The following is a 23,045-nucleotide window of genomic DNA, read 5'->3' on the forward strand; positions in this document are numbered from 1 at the left end:
TTATCGCGTCACATTTTGTATAAATATTGTCCCAGGAAGTTTTTGGGTTCCCGAAATGAGAGAAAAATTACAGCAAAGAAAGTACAGACATTCTTTTAAATTTGGGAGAGTTTACTGCTTTCAACCAGGTAATAATTCTATATTTCTTGAAATCTAGAGATATCCCTTACTATGTTTGCCTGGGGATTTAAAAAATACTTAATGGCTAATCCAAAGAGAGTATGAAGAGAATGCTGCTTTTCTTCAATTGGAGTAAAGACTGTTTTTGGCGTATTGACGGATATGAAATGCAGTAATTTATACTCTGTGGTAAGAGCCCATTCTGAACCTGTAGAGTCTGCGATGTGCTGCTAAGAGAGGAGAGCCTTAGTAATTCCATGTAAGTGCCACACGACAGATATCTGAGAAAGCGTAAAGAGGTGACTTTTTGCAAGATGAGCACTTTTTTTACCATACTTTTTCAAATATAGTTGGAGTTGTATACATGCATCTGAAAGTTGCATTAATTGGGACTTTAGAGACATGATATGTCTAGTATATAAAGGTCATGCACACGGCCATGGCGCCAGGCCGCCAAAACAGAGAATCATTGGCCTCCTTTTCTCTCACAAAGTTGTACCCCTCTACCCCCTCATCTGTAAAACTGCACTTACCAACTTTCTCCTTTTTTCTAAGAATTTTTTTTCCAAACATTCGCTCTTTCATTCCTTCTTCATATCTATTCAACACCCTCTTTCTCTCTTCTAAAAAAAACTGGCACCCTTGCAAAATTATCCTATATACACTGAGTATACAAAACATTAAGAAAACCTGCTCTGTGTATCAATGGTCCACCACCCAAAGGACATACAGCAAACTTGTCACAACTGTGGAAAGGATTGGAGTCAACATGGACCAGCATCCCTGTCGAAAGCTTTCGACACCTTGTAGAGTCCATTCCCCGGACGAATTGAGGCCGTTCTGAGGTCGAAAGGAGGTCAACGCAATATTAGCAAGGTGTTCCTAATGTTTGGTATACTCTCAGTGTACGTATATGCTAAATATGAAGAAGCACTTTTCGAGACCTCTCTGATATGGGGCGGCAGGTAGCCTAGTGGTTAGTAACCCAAAGGTTGCTGGATCGAATCCCCGAGTTGACAAGGTAAAAATCTGCTGTTCTGCCCCTGAACAAGGCAGGAATTATTGATAAGGTCATATTGATAAGGGAGCTAGATATATTGGAATCACTCATGTCTTCTGGCCTTCCATGAGCAGCAACCACTTGGCAGATTATGCATGGTCTTTTTTTGCACCAGAAACACTCACCACCACTCGCTAGTCACCACATATTTAACTAAGGAGAGTGGTTTCCCCAAATTGTACGGTACACACAATGATATTTAGTTGGATATGTGGGACAAGATTTTCTGGCGTGATTCCTTAATTACCAAACAATTACCAAACATTTCAGATTGAAAGCCCTTGTTAGCTGAGTGTTGCTGTTGAAATCTAAAACCAATATTTCCAATTATTATAGGAAAAGCTACTTACTTTAGCATGCTGTTGATTGACATTAGGGTCAAATTAATTCATAAATATATGTTCAATGCAATTTGGCATTAAAGGGGTAATCAGCAGTCGCTATATCACTTTTGGACTAAATGAATGATATGTACCCATTGATTCTTGAAGAATATAACTCATAAAGACCTCATGAACTTAGTTAAACAGTCCTACCCATAAGAACCCAAAATATAAGCTTGTTTTACTCCAGTGTTTTATGTGAGACTTGGTTTTTGTTACATCTGCAAGAACTGTTAATTATATTGCTGGCATGGAATGTGATACACCGTTTTAATTAATATACCCATTTAGTCAGTGTTAAAATACACTGGAGTGTGTGTTTTTAAAAATTATATATATATATATGTATATATATATAATTTTAGCACTTATAGGGGTGCCCACATTATTACGTTTAGGCCTATGGGAGTGTCCTAATGTATTTATGGGAGTGTTATGTTATTGTTATGGTCCTACTCTTTTTTTTCATGTTGATCAGAACTGATGATGTGTAGGCTAAAGTCAGAGAAAACGATGTAAAAGTTGGCAGACTTGTGGACTCCAGTCACATGACTTGGACTACTCGAGTCACATAACTTGGACTCGAGTCTGACTTAAATACATTAACTTGAGACTTGACTTGGACTTGGAGCCTCAAGACTCGGGACTTGATTTTGACATGAGACTGAAGACTTGAAATTATCTGTCCAGGTTTTGTCATGTTTTGTCACTCATTTTGTGGCACAGAGTCTACGTGAATTACACTACAGCATCGCAGCATAGCAGCATCACAGCATCACCATTTTGGTTCGTGAAACGCACACTCACCACTAATTGGACCAGAAAACTATCAATCAACACAGGCGAACAGATTGGTGATTTGCTATACAGCTATAGGATCGGGTGCAGCACAAGCATCAAGGCATCAAAGTGCCTTGGTAAAATCACTGGAGAAGCCAGTGTTAGACAAATTCGATTTGGTTTCTCAAGGGGAGGGTGTACTGTCTTGCCCTCTACCAGTGTCCGTTCAGAAAGGACAGGTTTAGCCTGATACAGAGGCTATTCATTTTGGGCTATTTCCTGTGTATATTTGGTAAATTTACGTGTATATTTTGTATGGTATGGTGCTTTCACCATTGGATCACCAAAACCTAATAAATCTACACTCTGAGCACGTCAACCTGCCTTGCCATCAGCTGATTTCATGCCCTTACCACAGCTACAAGGTCCATATTTTACAATTATATAGGCTAATAAAAATATGCTGTACACAAAATAATGAAAAGAGCTGTCTGGTAGCCTCAATAACTAAACAAAGATTTGTAGTTCAGCAAGTCGTTGCATGTATATATACAGTACCAGTCAAAAGTTTGGACACACCTACTCATTCTAGTGTTTTTCTTTATTTGTACTATTATCTACATTGTAGCACAATATTGAAGACATCAAAACTATGAAATAACACATATGGAATCATGTAATAACCAAAAAATTGTTAAACAAATTACATTTACATTTACATTTAAGTCATTTAGCAGACGCTCTTATCCAGAGCGACTTACAAATTGGTGCATTCACCTTATGACATCCAGTGGAACAGCCACTTTACAATAGTGCATCTAAATATTTTAAGGGGGGGGGGGTGAGAAGGATTACTTTATCCTATCCTAGGTATTCCTTAAAGAGGTGGGGTTTCAGGTGTCTCCGGAAGGTGGTGATCGACTCCGCTGTCCTGGCGTCGTGAGGGAGTTTGTTCCACCATTGGGGGGCCAGAGCAGTGGATGAACGCAGTGCCCTTATTTGGGTGTAGGGCCTGATCAGAGCCTGGAGGTACTGAGGTGCCGTTCCCCTCACAGCTCCGTAGGCAAGCACCATGGTCTTGTAGCGGATGCGAGCTTCAACTGGAAGCCAGTGGAGAGAGCGGAGGAGCGGGGTGACGTGAGAGAACTTGGGAAGGTTGAACACTAGACGGGCTGCGGCGTTCTGGATGAGTTGTAGGGGTTTAATGGCACAGGCAGGGAGCCCAGCCAACAGTGAGTTGCAGTAATCCAGACGGGAGATGACAAGTGCCTGGATTAGGACCTGCTCCGCTTCCTGTGTGAGGCAGGGTCGTACTCTGCAGATGTTGTAGAGCATGAACCTACAGGAACGGGCCACCGCCTTGATGTTAGTTGAGAACGACAGGGTGTTGTCCAGGATCACGCCAAGGTTCTTAGCGCTCTGGGAGGAGGACACAATGGAGTTGTCAACCGTGATGGCGAGATCATGGAACGGGCAGTCCTTCCCCGGGAGGAAGAGCAGCTCCGTCTTGCCGAAGTTCAGCTTGAGGTGGTGATCCGTCATCCACACTGATATGTCTGCCAGACATCATGTCACATGATACACATAAGATGGCGCCGACAGATATGGTAACTCCTAACAACTTTGCAGTATTTTGTGTTATCCAAAAGTTATTTCCGACTGTATGTAATACCAGAGCGGCGGTAACTCACCAGCATTACGACTTTTCCAAATTGGATGCTTGGTTCGTACCCCCCATGGCAATTGAACGTATTTCAGAGGCTGCTCCAAAATACAGCCGGTGGAGAAGAGGTATTCGGAGTGGCCTTCTAGTCGACTCAAGAGGCGTGCACACTAGGGCTGGAAGATATACAGTTGAAGTCGGAAGTTTACACACACTTAAGTTGGAGTCATTAAAACTTGTTTTTCAACCACTCCACAATTTTTTTGTTAACAAACTATAGTTTTGGCAAGTCGGTTAGTACATCTACTTTAAGCATGACAAGACATTTTTTCCAGCAATTGTTAAGACAGATTATTTCACTGTTCCAGTGGGTCAGAAGTTTACTTACACTAAGTTAACAGTGCCTTTAAACAACTTGGAAATGTCCAGAAATGATGTCATGGCTTTAGAAGGTTTTTATAGGCTAATTAACATCATTTGAGTCAATTGGAGGTGTACCTGTGGATGTATTTCAAGGCCTACCTTCAAACTCAGTGCATCTTTGCTTGACATCATGGGAGAATCAAAAGAAATCAGCCAATACCTCAGAATTTGTTTTTGTAAACCTCCACCAGTCTGGTTCATCCTTGGGAGGAATTTCCAAACACCTGAAGGTACCACGTTCATCTCTACAAACAATCGTACGCAAATAAACACACCATGGGACAATGCAGCCTTCATACAGCTCAGGAAGGAGATACGTTCTGTCTCCTAGAGATGAACGTACTTTGGTGCGAAAAGTGCAAATCAATCCCAGAACAACGGCAAAGGACCTTGTGAAGATGCTGGAGGAAGCAGGTACAAAAGTATCTATATCCACAGTAAAACAAGTCCTATATCGACATAACCTGAAAGTCCTCTCAGCAAAGAAGAAGCCACTGCTCAAACCGCCATAAGAAAGCCAGACTATGGTTTGCAACTGCACATGGGAACAAAGATAGTACTTTTTGGAGAAATGTAGAACTGTTTGGCCATAATGACAATCGTTATGTTTGGAGGAAAAAGGGGGAGGCTTGCAAGCCGAAGAACACCATCCCAACCATGAAGCACGGGGGTGGCAGCATCGTGTTGTGAGGGTGCTTTGCTGCAGGAGGGACTGGTGCACTTCACAAAATAGATGGCATCATGAGTTGGGAAATTATGTGGATATATTGAAGCAACATCACAAGACATCAGTCAGGAAGTTAAATATTGGTCGCAAATGGGTCTTCCAAATGGACAATGACCCCAAGCATACTTCCAAAGTTGTGGCAAAATGGCTTAAGGACAACAAAGTCAAGGTATTGGAGTGGCCATCACAAAGCCCTGATATCAATCCTATTGACAATTTGTGGGCAGAACTGAAAAAGCATGTGCGAGCAAGGAAGCCTACAAACCTGACTCAGTTACACCAGCTCTGTCAGGAGGAATGGGCCAAAATTCACCCAACTTATTGTGGGAAGTTAAACAATTGAAATGCAATGTTACCAAATACTAATTGAGTGTATGTAAACTTCTGAACCACTGGGAATGTGATAAAATAAATAAATAAATCACTCTACTATTATTCTGACATTTCACATTCTTAAAATAAAGTGGTGATCCTAACTGACCTAAGCATTTTTACTAGGATTAAATGTCCGAAATTGTTAAAAACTTAGTTCAAATGTACTTGGCTAAGGTGTATGTAAACTTCTGACTTCAACTGTATATCGTGTGACGATAGATGTTTTTCTATTGTTTATTTTGTTGTGTCGCAAATCACACTTTACGGCAATATTTTGTCAGCGTGCCGTGTGGAAGGAAATCTGCAACAAACATGGAGGAGAGTGAACGTGACACAGAGCCCGTACCTACGAGAGGGGCTACTTCGGTCACATGGATGCGGTTTGGGTATGAAAAGTCTGACACGGACCAGAAAACCGTCCTCTGCAAAATATGCCGCAGGCCGGTCCAGACAACAGGCTCAAACACCACTAACCTCTTTTACCACCTACGCAAGAGTCATGTGAAACAGTACGGAGAGTCTACGGATGAGACCCAAAAAGGTACAGTCAAGTGCTCAAAACAAACCTCCGACTCAGATGTTGCAAGAGGCTTTTGCCCGCAGCACACCATATGGCAAATAATCACTAAGATAGGAGATAACAGCTGGCGTTACAACTTATATGAACAACTAGAACTTATGAAATAGAAATATGAAACATCGGGATATACTGTCCCCATCCATTCAGCCAGCTGGATTCTCTGTACATTGCGCAGACAGGAATAAAGAACTCACCAGAAAGAAGAAAGGCAGGGGTGTATGTTTCATGATTAACGACAGCCCTCAAAGAACCCCACTGGACTTTATGCAAACTGAAAACCACATATCCTGAGGCCGCATTTATTGTAGCTGGAGAATTTTAAAAAGCAAATTTGAGGAAAACACTACCGAAGTTCTATCAACACATTGACTGTAGTATTCACTCTATAAAAACACTGCTACTCAACTTTTCGAAATTCCTACAAGGCCCTCCCCCGCCCTCCATTTGGCAAATCTGATCACGACTCCATTTTACCCCTCCCTTCCTATAGGCAGAAACGCAGAGGAAGTACCTAAGGTATTTTCAACGCTGGTCTGACCAATCGGAATCCATGCTTCAAGATTGTTTTGATCACGTGGACTGGGATATGTTCCGGGTAGCCTGCGAGAATAACATTGACAGATACACAGATACAGTGACTGAGTTCATCAGAAAGTGTATAGGTGATTGGGTACAATGTGACTATTAAAACCTACCCAAACCAGAAACCATTGTTAGGAAGTGCTATTTCTTATGTAAGTGACCAGCATACTGCTATTGCATTGTTATAACTGAGACAACACATAGCAACATATTCTCACAGTAAAGGATGTGGGGCCCCCTACAGGATAACTCACGCACACACACACCCATCCAGCACACACACCAAATTTCCCCTTTAGCTGAACATTGTGTGACGGCGGGATTCTAGAGTGACGGACGGCCCAGCTGAGCCAATGCAAGAAGACTACCTCAAGTGTGAACCAATCCGAAGAATCGAACTTCCAGAATCTACCCACTTTCTGTTTTGTATAAATTGTATTGTAACGGTTCACTCTTTCTCTTTTCCTGCTGTTCTGTGCGAGCGAATGGAAGGGCCGTATTTACGTGTACCAGATATTCTCACTCTGAAATAAACTGTCGCTTGTCGTACAATTTTAACACCTGGTCTGAATCGATCCTTGACCGCCTCACCCATCTACATATCTTTTTATCAACACCATGGATAGATGGCAGCATTCGCGTAAAACTGAAAGGATGAACCACGCATTTAACCATGTCAAGGTGACTGGGAATACGGCCGAATACAAACAGAGTAGTTATTCCCTCCATAAGGCAATCAAACAGGCAAAACATTAGTACAGAGACAAAGTGGAGTCGCAATTCAACGGGTCAGGCACAAGACATATGTGGCAGGGTCTACAGACAATCATGGACTACAAAGGGGAAACCAGCCATGTTGCGGACACTGACGTCTTGCTTCCGGACAAGCTAAACACCTTCGCCCACTATGAGGATAACACCGTGCAACTGCTCGCTAACAAGGACTGTGGGTTCTCCTTCTCGGTGGTCGACGTGAGTAAGACATTTAAGCGTATTAACCCTCGCAAGGCTGCCGGCCCAGACGGCATCCCTAGCCTCGTCTTCAGAGCATGCGCAGACCAGCTGGCTGGAGTGTTTACTAGTGATGCATGACATATCGGTGAACATATCGGAATCGGACGATATTAGCTAAAAATGCCAACATCGGTATCGGCCCAATGTCTAGTTTAACGCTGATGTGAAAAGCCGATGTCAAAGCTGACATGTATACCTATATAAACTAGGTACATGACTAATGACGCCACGTAAAATGTAGCACTACACATGCAACACAGCATTCCTAACCTAGCCCACAATGTCTTCTGTGTGGATCGAGCAGTCAACAAGTCGAGCAGTCATTTGAAAGAGTAAGAAAATATAATCAAGACAACTCAAAAGCGAAATCCATTAATGGCAAGATACTGGAAATCATTGCCCTTGACAATCAACCATTCTCTGTCGTGGGTGATGTTGGCTTTAGCGACTGGTCGAGCACAGGTACACACTAACATTACCAAATGCGCTATTGTTCAGATGTTGCCCTACAGGAGTTACACAGTAATAGCGTTACTGCTATTAGCTTCACGACATACTATGGAACGCAGTTTGGATCTTTGCGTGTCAAAAAGATAACACCATTTGACGCGATAAATACGCTTTTAAATTTAACATATAAATACACAGTTCTATTATAGAATGGTGTGTGTTCTGAATTTGCTCGTGCAAGCCAAACGCCACCACGAATATCAGTACCACTGTCAAAGCTGTACAAAAAGAGTCTACAAACAAGAAAAAACACCGACCATGAGCTGTGTGTTTACAATACCGTGTTGGTAATAAAGCATTATTTGTTCGACCGCAATTTCTGGGGTAGCTTACTAGCTTTAGCTTGGTACCTAGATAGCACCAATACAACAAGACTGAAAACAATTACCAGTAGAAACTGCAGTCATTTGCACTATTCTTAGGAATCCTTTTAAGTATTAGCTAGGTAGTCACTTGTTGTTCGCCTTTTGAAATTGAACAGACAGCTACTTAAACCTGTTGCCCAAAGCTAACGTTATAAGTGACCAGCTAGCTTCATCTGGCTAGTGAGGCTCGACCTGACCGGGTTATGTGTTGTGAAGCTAGCCAATAAGGATTAGGCACAATAGTGACATTTGCAATTTGCCTTTAAAATAAAAGTACCTATTTGAAAGTGATGCAGAAGGTTACAATAGTTGGAATCACGCCATATTTTGACTAGATAATGTTAAACAGGGTTGGGATGTGAAGCAATGAAATGGGGTATCAGTCTACTTGGTGACACCCACAGAACACAACTGCGAAGAGTTTACGCAAATATTAGAGTTGTAGCTCTTATCGCGGGACTGTGACTGTGTGAAATCAGCTCCCAAGTTAGTTAGCCTTGTGTGTATTGACATTCATATTGCACTGTACAGCTTTGCCTAAGGATTGGGGATCAATGAAATGGGGTATCAGTCCACTCAACAGCCAATATATTTTTTCTCTTCAGAGTTATCAGACTCCAAAACATCCATGCAGTATTGTTTTCCTCTGGAATAGTGTTCAATACACATAGGTTGACAATAAATGTGGCTCAATTCACAGTTGTTTCATAGTCCCGCAATAACAGCTACATTGCTAATGTTCCTGGTGTCACTGAGTAGACTGATACCCCATGTCACTGATCCACAATCCATAGGCAAGGCTGGACCAGTAAAATAAGTATGCCCCCAGTGCATTTCTAAAGTATAATACATCCAGTGTGATTTGAACAGGTTGTCAAATTACTGTCTTTTGTTGATTTTTTTATAACATCATTTAGCATAATCTATTAAATTATGGCATTATTCTACATCCATGAGCTAGCTAGCTTTTATTTAAATGATCAGCACTGTAGGTGCGCGAGACAACATTACCAGCATCAAAGCATACGTATCGATGAATTGTTGTGACAAATGAAACACGAGTGATTGTGTAATCAATGTGTAATAACTACGTAAAAAAAATATTGAACACGTTCAATTATTATGTGACGTGCAGTCATATTCAAGTCTTGATTGGTCAACAAGCTTATTTGACATGTCAAATAACACTATTTGTCATGTACCTTTTTTGACATGCAAAGACCCAAACGGCGTTCCATAGAAATCCTGGTTGAGAATTAAATGACTGAACAACGAAACAGCACAGCAAATACGTGAAAGAAATGGGTTTTGATGATGTTTTACTGGTAATGGGGACATATGTAAATGCCAACAAAATAACTTTTTGGTCAGTGTGGTGTGTGTAACGTTTATTTAACTAGGCAAGTCAGTTAAGAACAAATTCATATTTACAATGACGTCCTACACCGGACGCCGCCGGGCCAATTGAGCGCTGTCCTATGGGACTCCCAATCACGGCTGGATGTGATACAGCCTGGATTCTAGCCAGAGACTGTAGTGATGCCTCTTGCACTAAGATGCAGTGCCTTAAAACACATACATGGACACAGTGGTCTAACTATTTAACTGTACTAGAATGTATAAAAAGGCTGCTAAAATTTTAAATATAGGTTATCGGTACCGTTTTTTTTTTTTTGGGGGCAAGGAAAATATTGGATATCGGTATCGGACAGAAATCACTAGTGTTTACGGACATACTCAATCTCTCCCTATCCCAGTCTGCTGTCCCCACTTGCTTCAAGATGTCCACCAATGTTCCTGTACCCAAGAAAGCAAAGGTAACTGAACTAAATGACCATTGCCCCATAGCACTCACATATGTCATCATGAAGTGCTTTGAGAGGCTAGTTAAGGATCATATCACCTCTACCATACACCCTAGACCCATTTCAATTTGCTTACCGCCCCAATATAGCCACAGACAATGCAATCGCCATCGCACTGGACAAGAGGAATACCTATGTAAGAATGCTGTTCATTGACTGTAGCTCAGCATTCAACACCAAAGTATCCTCCAAGCTCATTATTATGCTCCAGGCCCTGGGTCTGAACCCCGCCCTGTGCAACTGGGTCCTGGACTTCCAGATGGGCCACCCCCAGGTGGTGAAGGTAGGAAACAACACCTCCACTTCACTGATCCTCAACACAGGGGCCCCACAAGGGTGTGTGATCAGCCCCCTCCTGTACTCCCTGTGTGCGTGGCCACGCACGCCTCCAACTCAATCAAGTTTGCAGACGACACAAAAGTAGTAGGCCTGATTACCAACAATGACGAGACAGCCTACAGGGAGGAGGAGAGGGCCCTGGCAGAGTGGGGCAAGGAAAATAACCTCTCAACGTCAACAAAACAAAGGAGCTGATCGTGGACTTCAGGAAACAGCAGAGGGAGGAGCACGCCCCCTATCCACATCAATGGGACCGCAGTGGAGAAGGTGAAAAGCTTCAAGTTCCTCTGCATACACGTCACTGACGATCTGAAATGGTCCGCCCACACAGACAGTGTGGTGAAGAAGATGCAACAGCACCTCTACAAATCACGAGGTTGAAGAAATTTGGCTTGGCCCCTAAAACTTTTACAGATGCACAATTGATAGGACTCACAGCACAAGATATCACAGGAAGGCCAAAAAGATCATCAAGGACATCAACCACCCGAGCCACAGCCTGTTCACCCCGCTATCATCCAGAAGGTGAGGTTAGTACAGATGCATCAAAGCTGGGACCGAGAGACTGAAAAACAGCTTCTATCTCAAGGCCATCAGACTGTTAAACAGCCTTCACTTGCCAGCTTCTACCCAGTTATGCAACCCTGCACCTTAGAGGCTGCTGCCCTATATACATAGAGTTGGAATCACTGGCCACTTTAATAATGGAACACTAGTCACTTTAACATGTTTACGTACTGCTTTACTCATCTCATATGTATATACTGTATTCTATTCTACTGTATTTTAGTCAATGCCACTGGCATTGCTCAATATAATATTTATATATTTCATAATTCCATTATTTTACTTTTAGATGTGTGTATTGTTAAATACTACTGCACTATTGAGCTAAGAAAACAAGCATTTCGCTACACCCGCAATAACATCTGCTAAATACATGTATGTGACCAACAAAATTTGATTTGACATGCACACTGTGACCAATCTTGGCCATAAAAGCCTGAAGCTCTTATAAAGTTGCCGTTGGACTATTGGTAGATCAGTTTCCTACTTGCTCGGTCATCCAGTTTGGAGGCATGGCCTGATCTACGCAGGGTTTTGGTGGTGCCATACACCTTCCATTTATTAATAATAATTTTGACCATGCTCCAAGTGATATTCAAGGAACCTGTGCCTTTCCACCACTTTTTCCTGGAGTTCTATTAAATTAAATATATTTATATTTGAGATTCTTCAAAGTAGCCACACTGCCTTGATGACAGCTTTGCACACTCTTGGCATTCTCTCATCCAGCTTCATGAGGTAGTCACCTGGAATGCATTTCAATTAACAGGGCTGCCTTGTTAATTTGTGGAATTTCTTTCATTCTTAATATGTTTGAGCCAATCAGTTGTGTTGTGACTATGTAGGGTTGGTATACAGAAGATAGCCATGGTAAAAGCCTTGGTAAAAGACCAAGTCCATATTATGGAAGGAACAGCTCAAATAAGCAAAGAGAAACAACAGTTCATCATTACTTTAAGACATGAAGGTCAGTCAATTCTGAAAATTTCAAGAACTTTGAAAGTTTCTTAAAGTGAGGTCGCAAATGATGAAACTGGCTGTCATGATAATCGCCACAGGAAAGGAAGACCCAAAGTTACCTCTGCTGCAGAGCATAAGTTCATTAGAGTTTCCAGCCTCAGAAATTGCATCCCAAATAAATGTTGAGTTAAATGAGTTCTATTATTATTGTTATTATTATTTTTATTTATTTTTTCACCAGGTAAGCTAGTTGAGAACAAGTTCTCATTTACAACTGCGACCTGGCCAAGATAAAGCAAAGCAACAGACACATCTAAACATCAACTGTTCAGCGGAGACTGCATGAATCAGGCCTTCATGGTTGAATTGCTGAAAAGAAACCATTACTAAAGGACACCAATAATAAGAAGAGACTTCCTTGGGCCAAATCTGTCCTTTGGTCTGATGAGTCCAAATTTGAGATTTTTGGTTACAACGGCTGTGTCTGTGAAACACAGAGTATGTGAACAGATTATTTCCACATGTGTGGTTCCCACCGTGAAGCATAGAGGAGGAGGTGTGATGGTGTGGGGATGATTTTCTGGTGACACTGTCTGTGATTATTGAGAATTCAAGGCACACTTAACCAGCATGGCTACCACAGCATTCTGCAGCAAAACACCATCCCATCTGGTTTGCGCTTAGTGGGACTATCACTTGTTTTTCAAAAGGACAATAACCCAACACACCTCCAGGGCTATTTGACCAAGAAAGAGAGTGATGGTGTGCTGCATCAGATGACCTGGCCTCCACAATCCCCCGACCTCAACCCGATTGAGATGGTTTGGGATGAGCTGGACCGCAGAGTAAAGGTAAAGCATCCAACAAGTGCTCAGCATATGTGGAAACTCCTTCGAGACTGTTGGAAAAGCATTCCAGGTGAAGCTGGTTGAGAGAATGCCAAGAGTGTGCAAAGCTGTCATCAAGAGAGGCTACTTTGAAGAATCTTAAATCGAAAATATATTTGGATTTGTTTAACACTTTTTCGTTTACTACGTGATCCCATATGTGTTATTTCATAGTTTTGATGTCTTCACTATTATTCTACAATGTAGAACATTTTTAAAAATGAAGAAAAACCCTGGAATGAGTTGATAGGTAATGTATTTCTTTGGACTTGACTCGAGTCTTGACCACATTCTACTTGGGACTCGACTTGAGACTCTGACTTTATGACTTGAGACTTGCTTGTGACTCGTTTAATAGTGACTTGGTCCAATCTGAAAGTTTGTAAAGACTGACGCATTCGGAAAGTATTCAGACCCTTTGACTTTTCCCACATTTTGTTACGTTACAACCTTATTCTAAAATGGATTAAATAGTTTTTTCCCCTCATAAATCTACACACAATACACCATGATGGGGCCTCCCTAGTGGCGCAGTGGTGCAGTGGTCTAAGGCACTGCATCACAGTGCTCTAGCTGTGCCACTAGAGATTCTGGGTTAAGTGGGCATTGTGTCAAAGAAGCAGTGAGGCTTGGTTGGGTTGTGTTTCGGAGGATGCACGGCTCTCGACCTTTGCCTCTCCCGAGTCCATATGGAAATTGCAGCGATGAGACTGTAACTACCAAAATTGGAGAGAAAAAGGAGTACAATACCCCATGATGACAAAGAAAATGTTTTATTTAAATTTTTGCAAATGATTAACAAATAAAAAACTGATTTATCAAATTTTCATAAGTATTTGCAAAAGTATTCATCCCCCTTGGTGTTTTTCATATTTTGTTGCATTACAGCCTGTAATTTAAATGGATGTTTATTTGGATTTCATGTAATGGACAAACGCAAAATATTCCAAATTGGTGAAGTGAAATTAAATAAATAACTTGCTTCAAAAAAACGTTTAAAAAAGAATGGAAAAGTGGTGCATGCATATGTATTCACCCCTGTTGCTATGAAGCCCCCAAATAAGATCTGGTGCAACCAATTTCCTTCCAAAGTCACATAATTTGTTAAATAAAGTCCACCTATGTGCAATCTAAGTTTCACATGTTCTCAGTATATATACACCTGTTCTGAAAGGCCCCAGAGTCTGCAACACCACCAAGCAAAGCGACACCACCAAGCAAGCAGCACCATGAAGACCACGGAGCTCTCCAAACAGGTCAGGGACAAAGTTGTGGGGAAGTCTAGATCAGGGTTGAGTTATAAAAACATATCAGAAACTTTGAACATCCCACGGAGCACCATTAAATCCATTAAAAAATTGAAAGAATATGGCACCACAACAAACCTGCCAAGAGAGCCCACCAAAACTCACGGACCAGGCAAAGAGGGCTTTAATCAGAGAAGCAACAAAGAGACCAAAGATAACCCTGAAGGAACTACAAAGCTCCACAGCGGAGATTGGAGTATCGGTCCATAGGACTTTAAACCGTACTCTCCAACAGAGCTGAGCTTTATGGAAGAGTGGCCAGAAAAAAGCCATTGCTTAAAGAAAAAAATAAGCAAACAAGTTTGGTGTTCACCAAAAGGCATGTCGGAGAGTCCCCAAGTATATGGAAGAAGCGTACTCTGGTCAAATGAGACTACAATTGAGCTTTATGGCCATCAAGGAAAACGCTATGTCTAGCACAAACCCAACACCTCTCATCACCTGAGAACACCATCCTCACGGTGAAACATGGTGGTGGCAGCATCATGCTGTGGGGATGTTTTTCATCAGCAGGGACTGGGAAACTGGTCAGAGTTGAAGGAATGAGGGAAATTCTTGAGGGAAACCTGTTTCAGTCTTCCAGAGATTTGGAGACTGGGACCGAGGTTCACCTTCCAGCAGGACAATGACCCTAAGCATACTGCTAAAGCAGCACTCGAGTGGTTTAAGGGGAAACATTTAAATATCTTGGAATGGCCTAGTCAAAGCCCAGACCTCAATCCAATTGAGAATCTGTGGTATGACTTGAAGATTGCAGTACACCAGTATAACCCATCCAACTTCAGAATCATAAAACACGGGACGAGATGTTAAAAACTGTCCATTGTGCCAATAGATGGAATGCACTCGCATGAGATTTGCCGTGATGTTGACAGAGTGGCATGGGAGGTTTATTTCTTAGACTGGGGTAAGATGTCAATTTTTGGGACACATCCTCAGTAGTGTGCCTTCGAATCAGTGGGTGTTTCGGCCTTTAATCACTAAACACCCTCATCAAAGGTGGCCAGCTAAAGGGTGATCAAGCCTTAGCTTGTGTCCCATGCCCAATTAAGATGTCCCACAGGACTGTGCAAGGCAGGGGCGTCCTCTTCCCTGAGCCAGCCATACAGCTGACCGCATACCTCATATGCCCTCCTCAAGTTGGAGGGATCTGAATTGAGTTCTCAGGTGGGGGTGAGGGGTCATGAAGTTATAGCCCAGCAAGGGTCCTTCCGTTTGATCCAGATCCACTGGCTACCTCTTTCAGCTGCTTGAGAAACTGCTCTGACGGTCTGCCGCAGAGCCTGTCCATGGATTCCAAGTTCTTTCAGCAACCTGATGATGGAAGAAGCCACGAATCCTCTGCATCCCACTTCAACTGGCCAGACTTTTGCATTCCAGCCACGCTGAGTTGCGTCTGCTGCCAACTCTGTGTAACGCAGTTTCTTACGCTCGTAGGCCTCTTCAACAGAGTTTCCCATGGGACTGTGAGCTCTATGATGTACACAGCCTTTCGTGAAGGGGACCAGAGTACCATGTCTGGCCTAAGGTTGGTAGAAGCAATCTCAGGTGGAAAAATGAGTTGCTGGCCAATATCGACAAGCATCTTCCAGTCCCGGGCCATGGCAAGGTGTCCAGTTTCTGGCTTTGTAGGAGGATACTTGGGCCTTTTCTGTCCCTCCCAGATGAATGTTGTTGTTTTGACGGGATTGCTTGTTTTTGGAGGTAATGAATTGGTTGCACTCCTCTTGGTCTCAAGTGCTGCAGCCAGGCTCTTGAGGACCTGATTGTGCCTCCAGGTGTAGCGGCCTTGTGAGAGGCTGGTCTTGCAACCTGTCATTATATGCCTGAGAGTCGCTGGAGCTGGGCAGAGGGGGCAGGTCGAGTCCTCGCCATACCATTGATGTAGATTTTTTGGTGATGGAAGCACATCATAAACAGCTCTTATGATGAAGCTGATGTTGCTTGCCTCCATTTGCCAAAGCTCACTCCAGTTGATCTTTCTCCTCTCCAGGCCTTCCCACCGCGTCCATTGCCCTTGTTTAGCAAGAGAGACAGCCTTTGCTCTTCTTGCAGTCTCCTCCTGTCTGCGCACCTCCTCGACCACCAGCTTCCTGCGTTCAGATGTTGTTGCCTTATGGAACGTTGGTTTGCTTGCTGCCAGGCCAAAGCCTCCTCTTCCATGCTGGATATTCCCCACAATGTCTTGGTGTCTCAGGGCTGATGTTGCTTGCTGCACAGCCTTGGATGATGTCCATTTCCATCCAGTTTGTAGGGGAGGTGCAGCCTTGCTAATGGTCTGGTCTTTGGAGTCCTTCAATGTCATTTGAAGTCTTACTTTAGAGCACTTGTACTCCTCCGTTAGACTTGTAAGAGGTAGTTCAAGGACCCCTTTGCCATAGAGGCCAATGTTACTCAGGCAGCTGGAGCAGTTTTGCCTTGTAGAATGGGAAAAAATCCCAATGGCTAGATGCGCCAAGCTTATAGAGACATACCACAAGAGGCTTGCAGCTGTAATTGCTGCAAAAGGTGGCTCTACAAAGTATTGACTTGGGGGGGGATGCTCAAGCTTTCTGTTTTTTTGTCTTATTCCTTGTTTGTTTCACAATAAAAAAAAGATGTTGAATCTTCAGAGGTAGGCATGTTGTGTAAATCAAATGATACAACCCCCCCAAAAAATATATATTTTAATTCCAGATTGTAAAGGCAACAAAATAGGAAAAATGCCAAGGGGGTGAATACTTTCGCAAGCCACTGTATACAGACCCTTTACTCAGTACTTTGTTGAAGCACCTTTGGCAGTGATTTCAACCTTGAGTCTACTTGGGTATGACGCTACAAGCTTGGCACACCTGTCTTTTGGGAGTTTCTGTCATTCTTCTCTGCAGATCCTCTCACGCTCTGTCAGGTTGGATGGGGTGCGTTGCTGCACGGCTATTTTCAGGTCTCTCCAGAGATGTTCGATCGGGTTCAAGTCCGGGCTCCGGCTGGGCCACTCAAGGACATTCAGAGTCTTGTCCAGAAGCCACTCCTACATTGCCTTGGCTGTGTGCTTAGGGTCGATGTCCTGTTGGAAGGTGAACCTTTGCCCCAGCCTGAGGTCCGGAGCGCTCTCGAGCAGGCTTTCATCAGAGATCTCTCTGTACTTTGCGCCGTCATGGTCTGAGAGTCCTTTTCCTTTAGGTGCCTTTAGAGTTGCTTCCGTCTATACACTCTAACATAAAGGCCTGATTGTTGGAGTATTTCAGAGATGGTTGTCCTTCTGTAAGGTTCTCCCAGTGACCGCCAGGTTTTTCGTCACCTCCCTGACCAAGGCTCTTCTCCCCAGATTGCTCAATGTGGCCGTACGGCCAGCTCTAGGAAGAGCCTTGATGGTTCCTGTCACGCCCTGGCCTTAGTATTCTGTGTTTTCTTTATTATGTTGGTTAGGCCAGGGTGTGACATGGGTCATTTTGTGTCTTGTTTTGTCTAGGGGTTTTGTAGTCTATGGGGTTGTGTTCAGTTGAGTGTTCTAGGTAAGTCTATGGTTGCATGGAGTAGATCTCAATCAGAGGCAGGTGTTTATCGTTGTCTCTGATTGGGAACCATATTTAGGCAGCCATATTCTTTAGGTATCTTGTGGGTGATTGTTCCTGTCTCTGTGTTTTGCACCAGTTAGGACTGTTTTGGTTTTTCCACGTTTTCTTATTTTGTATAGTGTTCACGGTTTCATCTTTCATTAAAGATGTTTATAAATAACCATGCTGCATTTTGGTCCTTCTCTCCTTCTCAGGAAGAAAGCCGTTACAGAATCACCCACCACAACAGGACCAAGCGACGTGGTGACAGGCAGCGGCAGCAGGAGCAGCGCAAGGAGGAATGGACATGGGATGATGTGTTGGATGGCAAGGGTTGCTACACTTGGGAGGAGATCCTGGCGGGAAAGGATCGCCTCCCATGGGTACAGGTGGAGGCAGCTAGGAGAGCAGAGGCAGCCGGAGAGAGGAGCCGGCGATACGAGGGAACACGGCTGGCAAGGAAGCCCGAGAGTCAGCCCCCAAAATTTATTGGAAGTATGGCGAAGCCAGATAGGAGACCTGCGCCAACTTCCTGTGCTTACCGGGGGGCTAGAGAGACCGGGCAGGCACCGTGTTATGCTGAGGAGCGCATGGTGTCCCCAGTGCGGATGCATAGCCCGGTGCGGTACATACCAGCACCTCGTATCGGCCAGGATAGAGTGGGCATCGAGCCAGGTGCCATGAAGCCGGCTCTACGCATCTGGTCTCCAGTGCGTCTCCTTGGGCCGGCGTACATGGCACCAGCCTTACGCATGGTGTCTCCGGATCACCTCTGCACAGCCCAGTGCGGGCTATTCCACCTCGCCGCACTGGCGGGGCAACCGGGAGCATTCAACCAGGTAAGGTTGGGCAGGCTCGGTGTTCAAGAGCTCCAGTGCGCCTGCACGGTCCGGTCTATCCAGTACCACCTCCACGCACCAGCCCTCCGGTGGCAGCTCCCCGCACCAGACTTCCTGTGCGTGTCCTTGGCCCAGTACCACCAGTGCCGACACCACGTACCAGGCCTGCATGTGCGCCTTGCCTGTCCAGCGCTGTCAGAGCCTTCCTCCTCTCCAGCGTCGCCTGAGCTGCCCGTCTGTCATGAGCCGCCAGAGTCTCCCGTCTGTCATGAGCCGCCAGAGTCTCCCGTCTGTCATGAGCCGCCAGAGTCTCCCGTCTGTCATGAGCCGCCAGAGTCTCCTGTCTGTCATGAGCCGCCAGAGTCTCCCGTCTGTCATGAGCCCCCAGAGTCTCCCGTCTGTCATGAGCCGCCAGAGTCTCCCGTCTGTCATGAGCCGCCAGAGCTGCCAGTCTGCAAGGAGCCGCCAGAGCTGCCAGTCAGCATGGAGCAGCCAGAGCCGACAGTCAGCCAGGATCCTCCAGAGCCGCCAGTCAGCCAGGATCTTCCAGAGCTGCCAGTCAGCCAGGATCTTCCAGAGCCGCCAGTCAGCCAGGATCTTCCAGAGCCGCCAGTCAGCCAGGATCTTCCAGAGCCGCCACTCAGCCAGGATCTTCCAGAGCCGCCAGTCAGCCAGGATCTTCCAGAGCCGCCACTCAGCCAGGATCTTCCAGAGCCGCCAGTCAGCCAGGAGCCGCCAGTCAGCCAGGATCCGCCAGAGCTGCCAGGATCCGCCAAAGCCGCCATTCAGCCAGGATCCGCCAGAGCCGCCATTCAGCCAGGATCCGCCAGAGCCGCCATTCAGCCAGGATCTGCCAGAGCCATCAACCTGCCTGAGCTATCTCTTAGTCCTGGGCTACCTATCAGTCCTGAGCTACCTATCAGTCTTCAGCTACCCCTCAGTCTTGAGCTACCCCTCAGTCTTGAGCTACTCCTCAGTCCCGAGCTACCCCTCAGTCCCAAGCTACCTCAGTCCCGAGCTAGCTGTCCCTCAGTCCAGAGCTGCCCCTCAGTCCAGTGGGGCCCTTTGTTAAGGTTACTAGGCCAAGGTTGGCGGTGAGGGTCGCCACTCAAGGGACGCTAAGTAAGCGGACTAAGACTGTGTTGGAGTGGGGTCCACGTCCCGCGCCAGAGCCACCACCGTAGACCGACGCCCACCCAGACCCACCCCTATGGGCCGGGAGTCCGCACCTTGGGGGGGGGGGGGGGAACTGTTGCGCCCTGGCCTTAGTATTCTGTGTTTTCTTTATTATGTTGGTTAGGCCAGGTTGTGACATGGGTGATTTATGTGTCTTGTTTTGTCTAGGGGCTTTGTAGTCTATGGGGTTGTGTTCAGTTGAGTGTTCTAGATAAGTCTATGGTTGCCTGGAGTGGTTCTCAATCAGAGGCAGGTGTTTATCGTTGTCTCTGATTGGGAACCATATTTAGGCAGCCATATTCTTTAGGTATCTTGTGGGTGATTGTTCCTGTCTCTGTGTTTTGCACCAGTTAGGACTGTTTCGGTTTTTCCACATTTTCTTATTTTGTATAGTGTTTTTGCTCTACCTGTCGGCCTTATATAGACAGGTGTGTGCCTTTCCAAATCATGTCCAATCAATAGAATTTACCACAGGTGGACTCCAATCATTTTGTAGAAACTTCTCAAGCATGATCAATGGAAACAGGATGCACCTGAGCTCAATTTCGAGTCTCATAGCAAAGGGTCTGAATACTTATATATTTATGTAAATGTAATATTTTTTGCAAAAAATGTATAAAAACATGTTTTTTATTTGTCATTGTGTGTGTGTGTTGTGTGCGTGGGGGTTGATGAGGGAAAAACGATTTAATACGTTTTAGAATTAGGCTGTAATGTAACAACATGTGGAACATTTGAAGGGGTCTGAGTACTTTCCCAATTGCACTGTAAATGTAATTAATTCAAGACATCACAACAGTATTTCTGTCATTGGCGTGTTTGGGGTGACACTCTTGGGCAGCCCTTGCGAAATGTGAGCTATCTGAGCCGCGTTTTCCACTCATCTCCACAATCAATTGCAATTCATAATTAGATTTTACGAGAGCTGCTTTTACCACGCTGTGGGTGTTGAGGTTACATAAACGTCTCACCAGGCTCTCCATATCAAAATATATCTGTAAATTCTCTGCATTGTTCGTAGAATGGGGAAAACAACCTTAAAGGAATGCCAAACGTATTGCTTGCATGGTCTGTAGTGCGGTTTACAGTTTTCTCCTGGCAACCTGAACTCACCCACCAGCTTTATTTTGTCATTCTTGTGAATGTTCTGTTTTTAGTCCAACGTATATTGTTCTCAAATGGAAAATATTTGTATTATTCATTTTCGCTAACAATGCAGTCAAAGCCTACAGTTATAATTCAAATAATGTAATGCTCTATTTGCCAGTATGCTGGCAACATGCAAAGGTACATAACAATATTATCAAATAACAATTATATTAACAACAATGAGGCCATGGATGTTATAATAAACTATTATCATTTGTATTATTATAGTGAGTACTGAATAGACTAATAATAATAGTAGCTTATTCATTATGATAAAGATGATAATAATAGCCTAATTGCAGGTTTAATATACTAAATTGTATTTATTGTTGCAGGTTAAGATATGGTTCCAGAACAAACGCTCCAAGTACAAGAAGATCATGAAGCATGGCCCGGGCGGACCGGAGGGAGAACACCTGCACCCTGGGTCATCTGGGTCTCCGTGTTCCCCGGGGATGCCGCCACTTTGGGACGTTTCCATGGCAAATAAGGGGACGCCTGCGCAATCCGGTGGATACATGAACAATTTCGGACACTGGTACCCAAGCCACCACCAGGAATGTATGCCGAGAACTCAAATGATGTGACGGGATGTGGACAATGGGATGGAATTATATCCGCTCTCCTCAACTGACTTTATTCAATCTCAACATTTAGATTCGTGTTTCGTCTCCTCTTGTACATGAACCGCGTAGCATATCCCCTTTTAAATGTAGCTCCAAGCCCCAGCTATCACATTAGAGTCTTCATTTTTGAAACGCACGTTTAAAGGTCTTTTGCTTGAATTTCATCCGAGGTTTTGCCTACAATTTCGTGGACATGAAGAAATGACTGCACGGATTTTGCCTTGGATGCTTATGTGGATCTGGAATTTGAATGCAGTTCAGTTTCAAATAAAGCCTCAGTGGTCAACTATGCACTGCAATAATATCTCTTTTTACGAAATGAGCAATCCGAAGATTTCAGAAGTTTGAGCATGAATATGCCTAACCCTAACACCGTCATATATATATATATATATATATATATATATATATATATATATATATATATATATATATATATATATATATATATATATATATATATATATATATATATATATATATATATATATATATATATGATGCAAATACATAAGTTCGATTAGGCTTGAGTTTATAATTATTACTATTATTATTAGTAGTAGTAGTATTATTAGTAGTAGCCTATTATTATTATTAAAGTAGATATCAAATATACCAAAATACGGAAAAAACGGACATCTATGGCGCAATGAAAACTAACAAAGGGTCATGTATTTTACCCTAAAACATTTGAACAAGCAAAAGAGGGTATTATTTTAATGTTGACAGTGATTTTATAAAATGGTTATGTCAATTAAAGGTAATTTGGGATATAGCTTGTTAAAATAAAACTTTCATTCCAACAGTATAATTACCAGCAATTTGCAGGCAACAAAATATTATTCTCCAAAACTGAAAGTCCATAGGAACTAATAGGAAAAGAACAAGGAGCATCCATCGGCTGTTGCGGGTCTACAAGGCAACGGAATCGTCATTAACCCAAATTACTTGCAGGCGTAAGCTAATTGTAGCCTATCAGCAGTCCGGCACAAATAGCTGAAAAACGAGAGACAAAAGAAATGATAGCGCCCATGAGAGTGCTATATCATGAGGGGGCAAACAAACCAACTGTGGTGATTTTTTTTAGTATAGGACTAAGTATTGAGCACAAAGGTTGCAACACATGTCCAAGAGTGGTGTGGCGATAAAACAATTCTAGGGCCCGTCGTTTTTCTTGATCTTGTAACCTATCCACGTAAAAGTCAATGCCTT

At 43.7% G+C, this 23,045-nt stretch overlaps 1 protein-coding gene across 1 annotated transcript in view; it reads left to right on the top strand.

Moving 5' to 3' along the window:
* Nucleotides 1-22,214, top strand: part of LOC124037127 (homeobox protein Dlx4a-like) — a 28,102-nt gene extending 5,888 nt beyond the window's left edge. Inside the window, exon 3 of the mRNA XM_046351784.1 lies at nt 21,543-22,214. Within this exon, the coding sequence (XP_046207740.1) occupies nt 21,543-21,794 (252 nt within the window). The 3' untranslated portion in view covers nt 21,795-22,214. The remainder of the gene's footprint in view (nt 1-21,542) is intronic.
* The last annotated feature ends 831 nt before the right edge of the window (nt 22,215-23,045 follow it).

The sequence above is a fragment of the Oncorhynchus gorbuscha genome, linkage group LG06, assembly GCF_021184085.1.
Source record: "Oncorhynchus gorbuscha isolate QuinsamMale2020 ecotype Even-year linkage group LG06, OgorEven_v1.0, whole genome shotgun sequence".
In the NCBI taxonomy this organism is placed as follows: domain Eukaryota; kingdom Metazoa; phylum Chordata; class Actinopteri; order Salmoniformes; family Salmonidae; genus Oncorhynchus; species Oncorhynchus gorbuscha.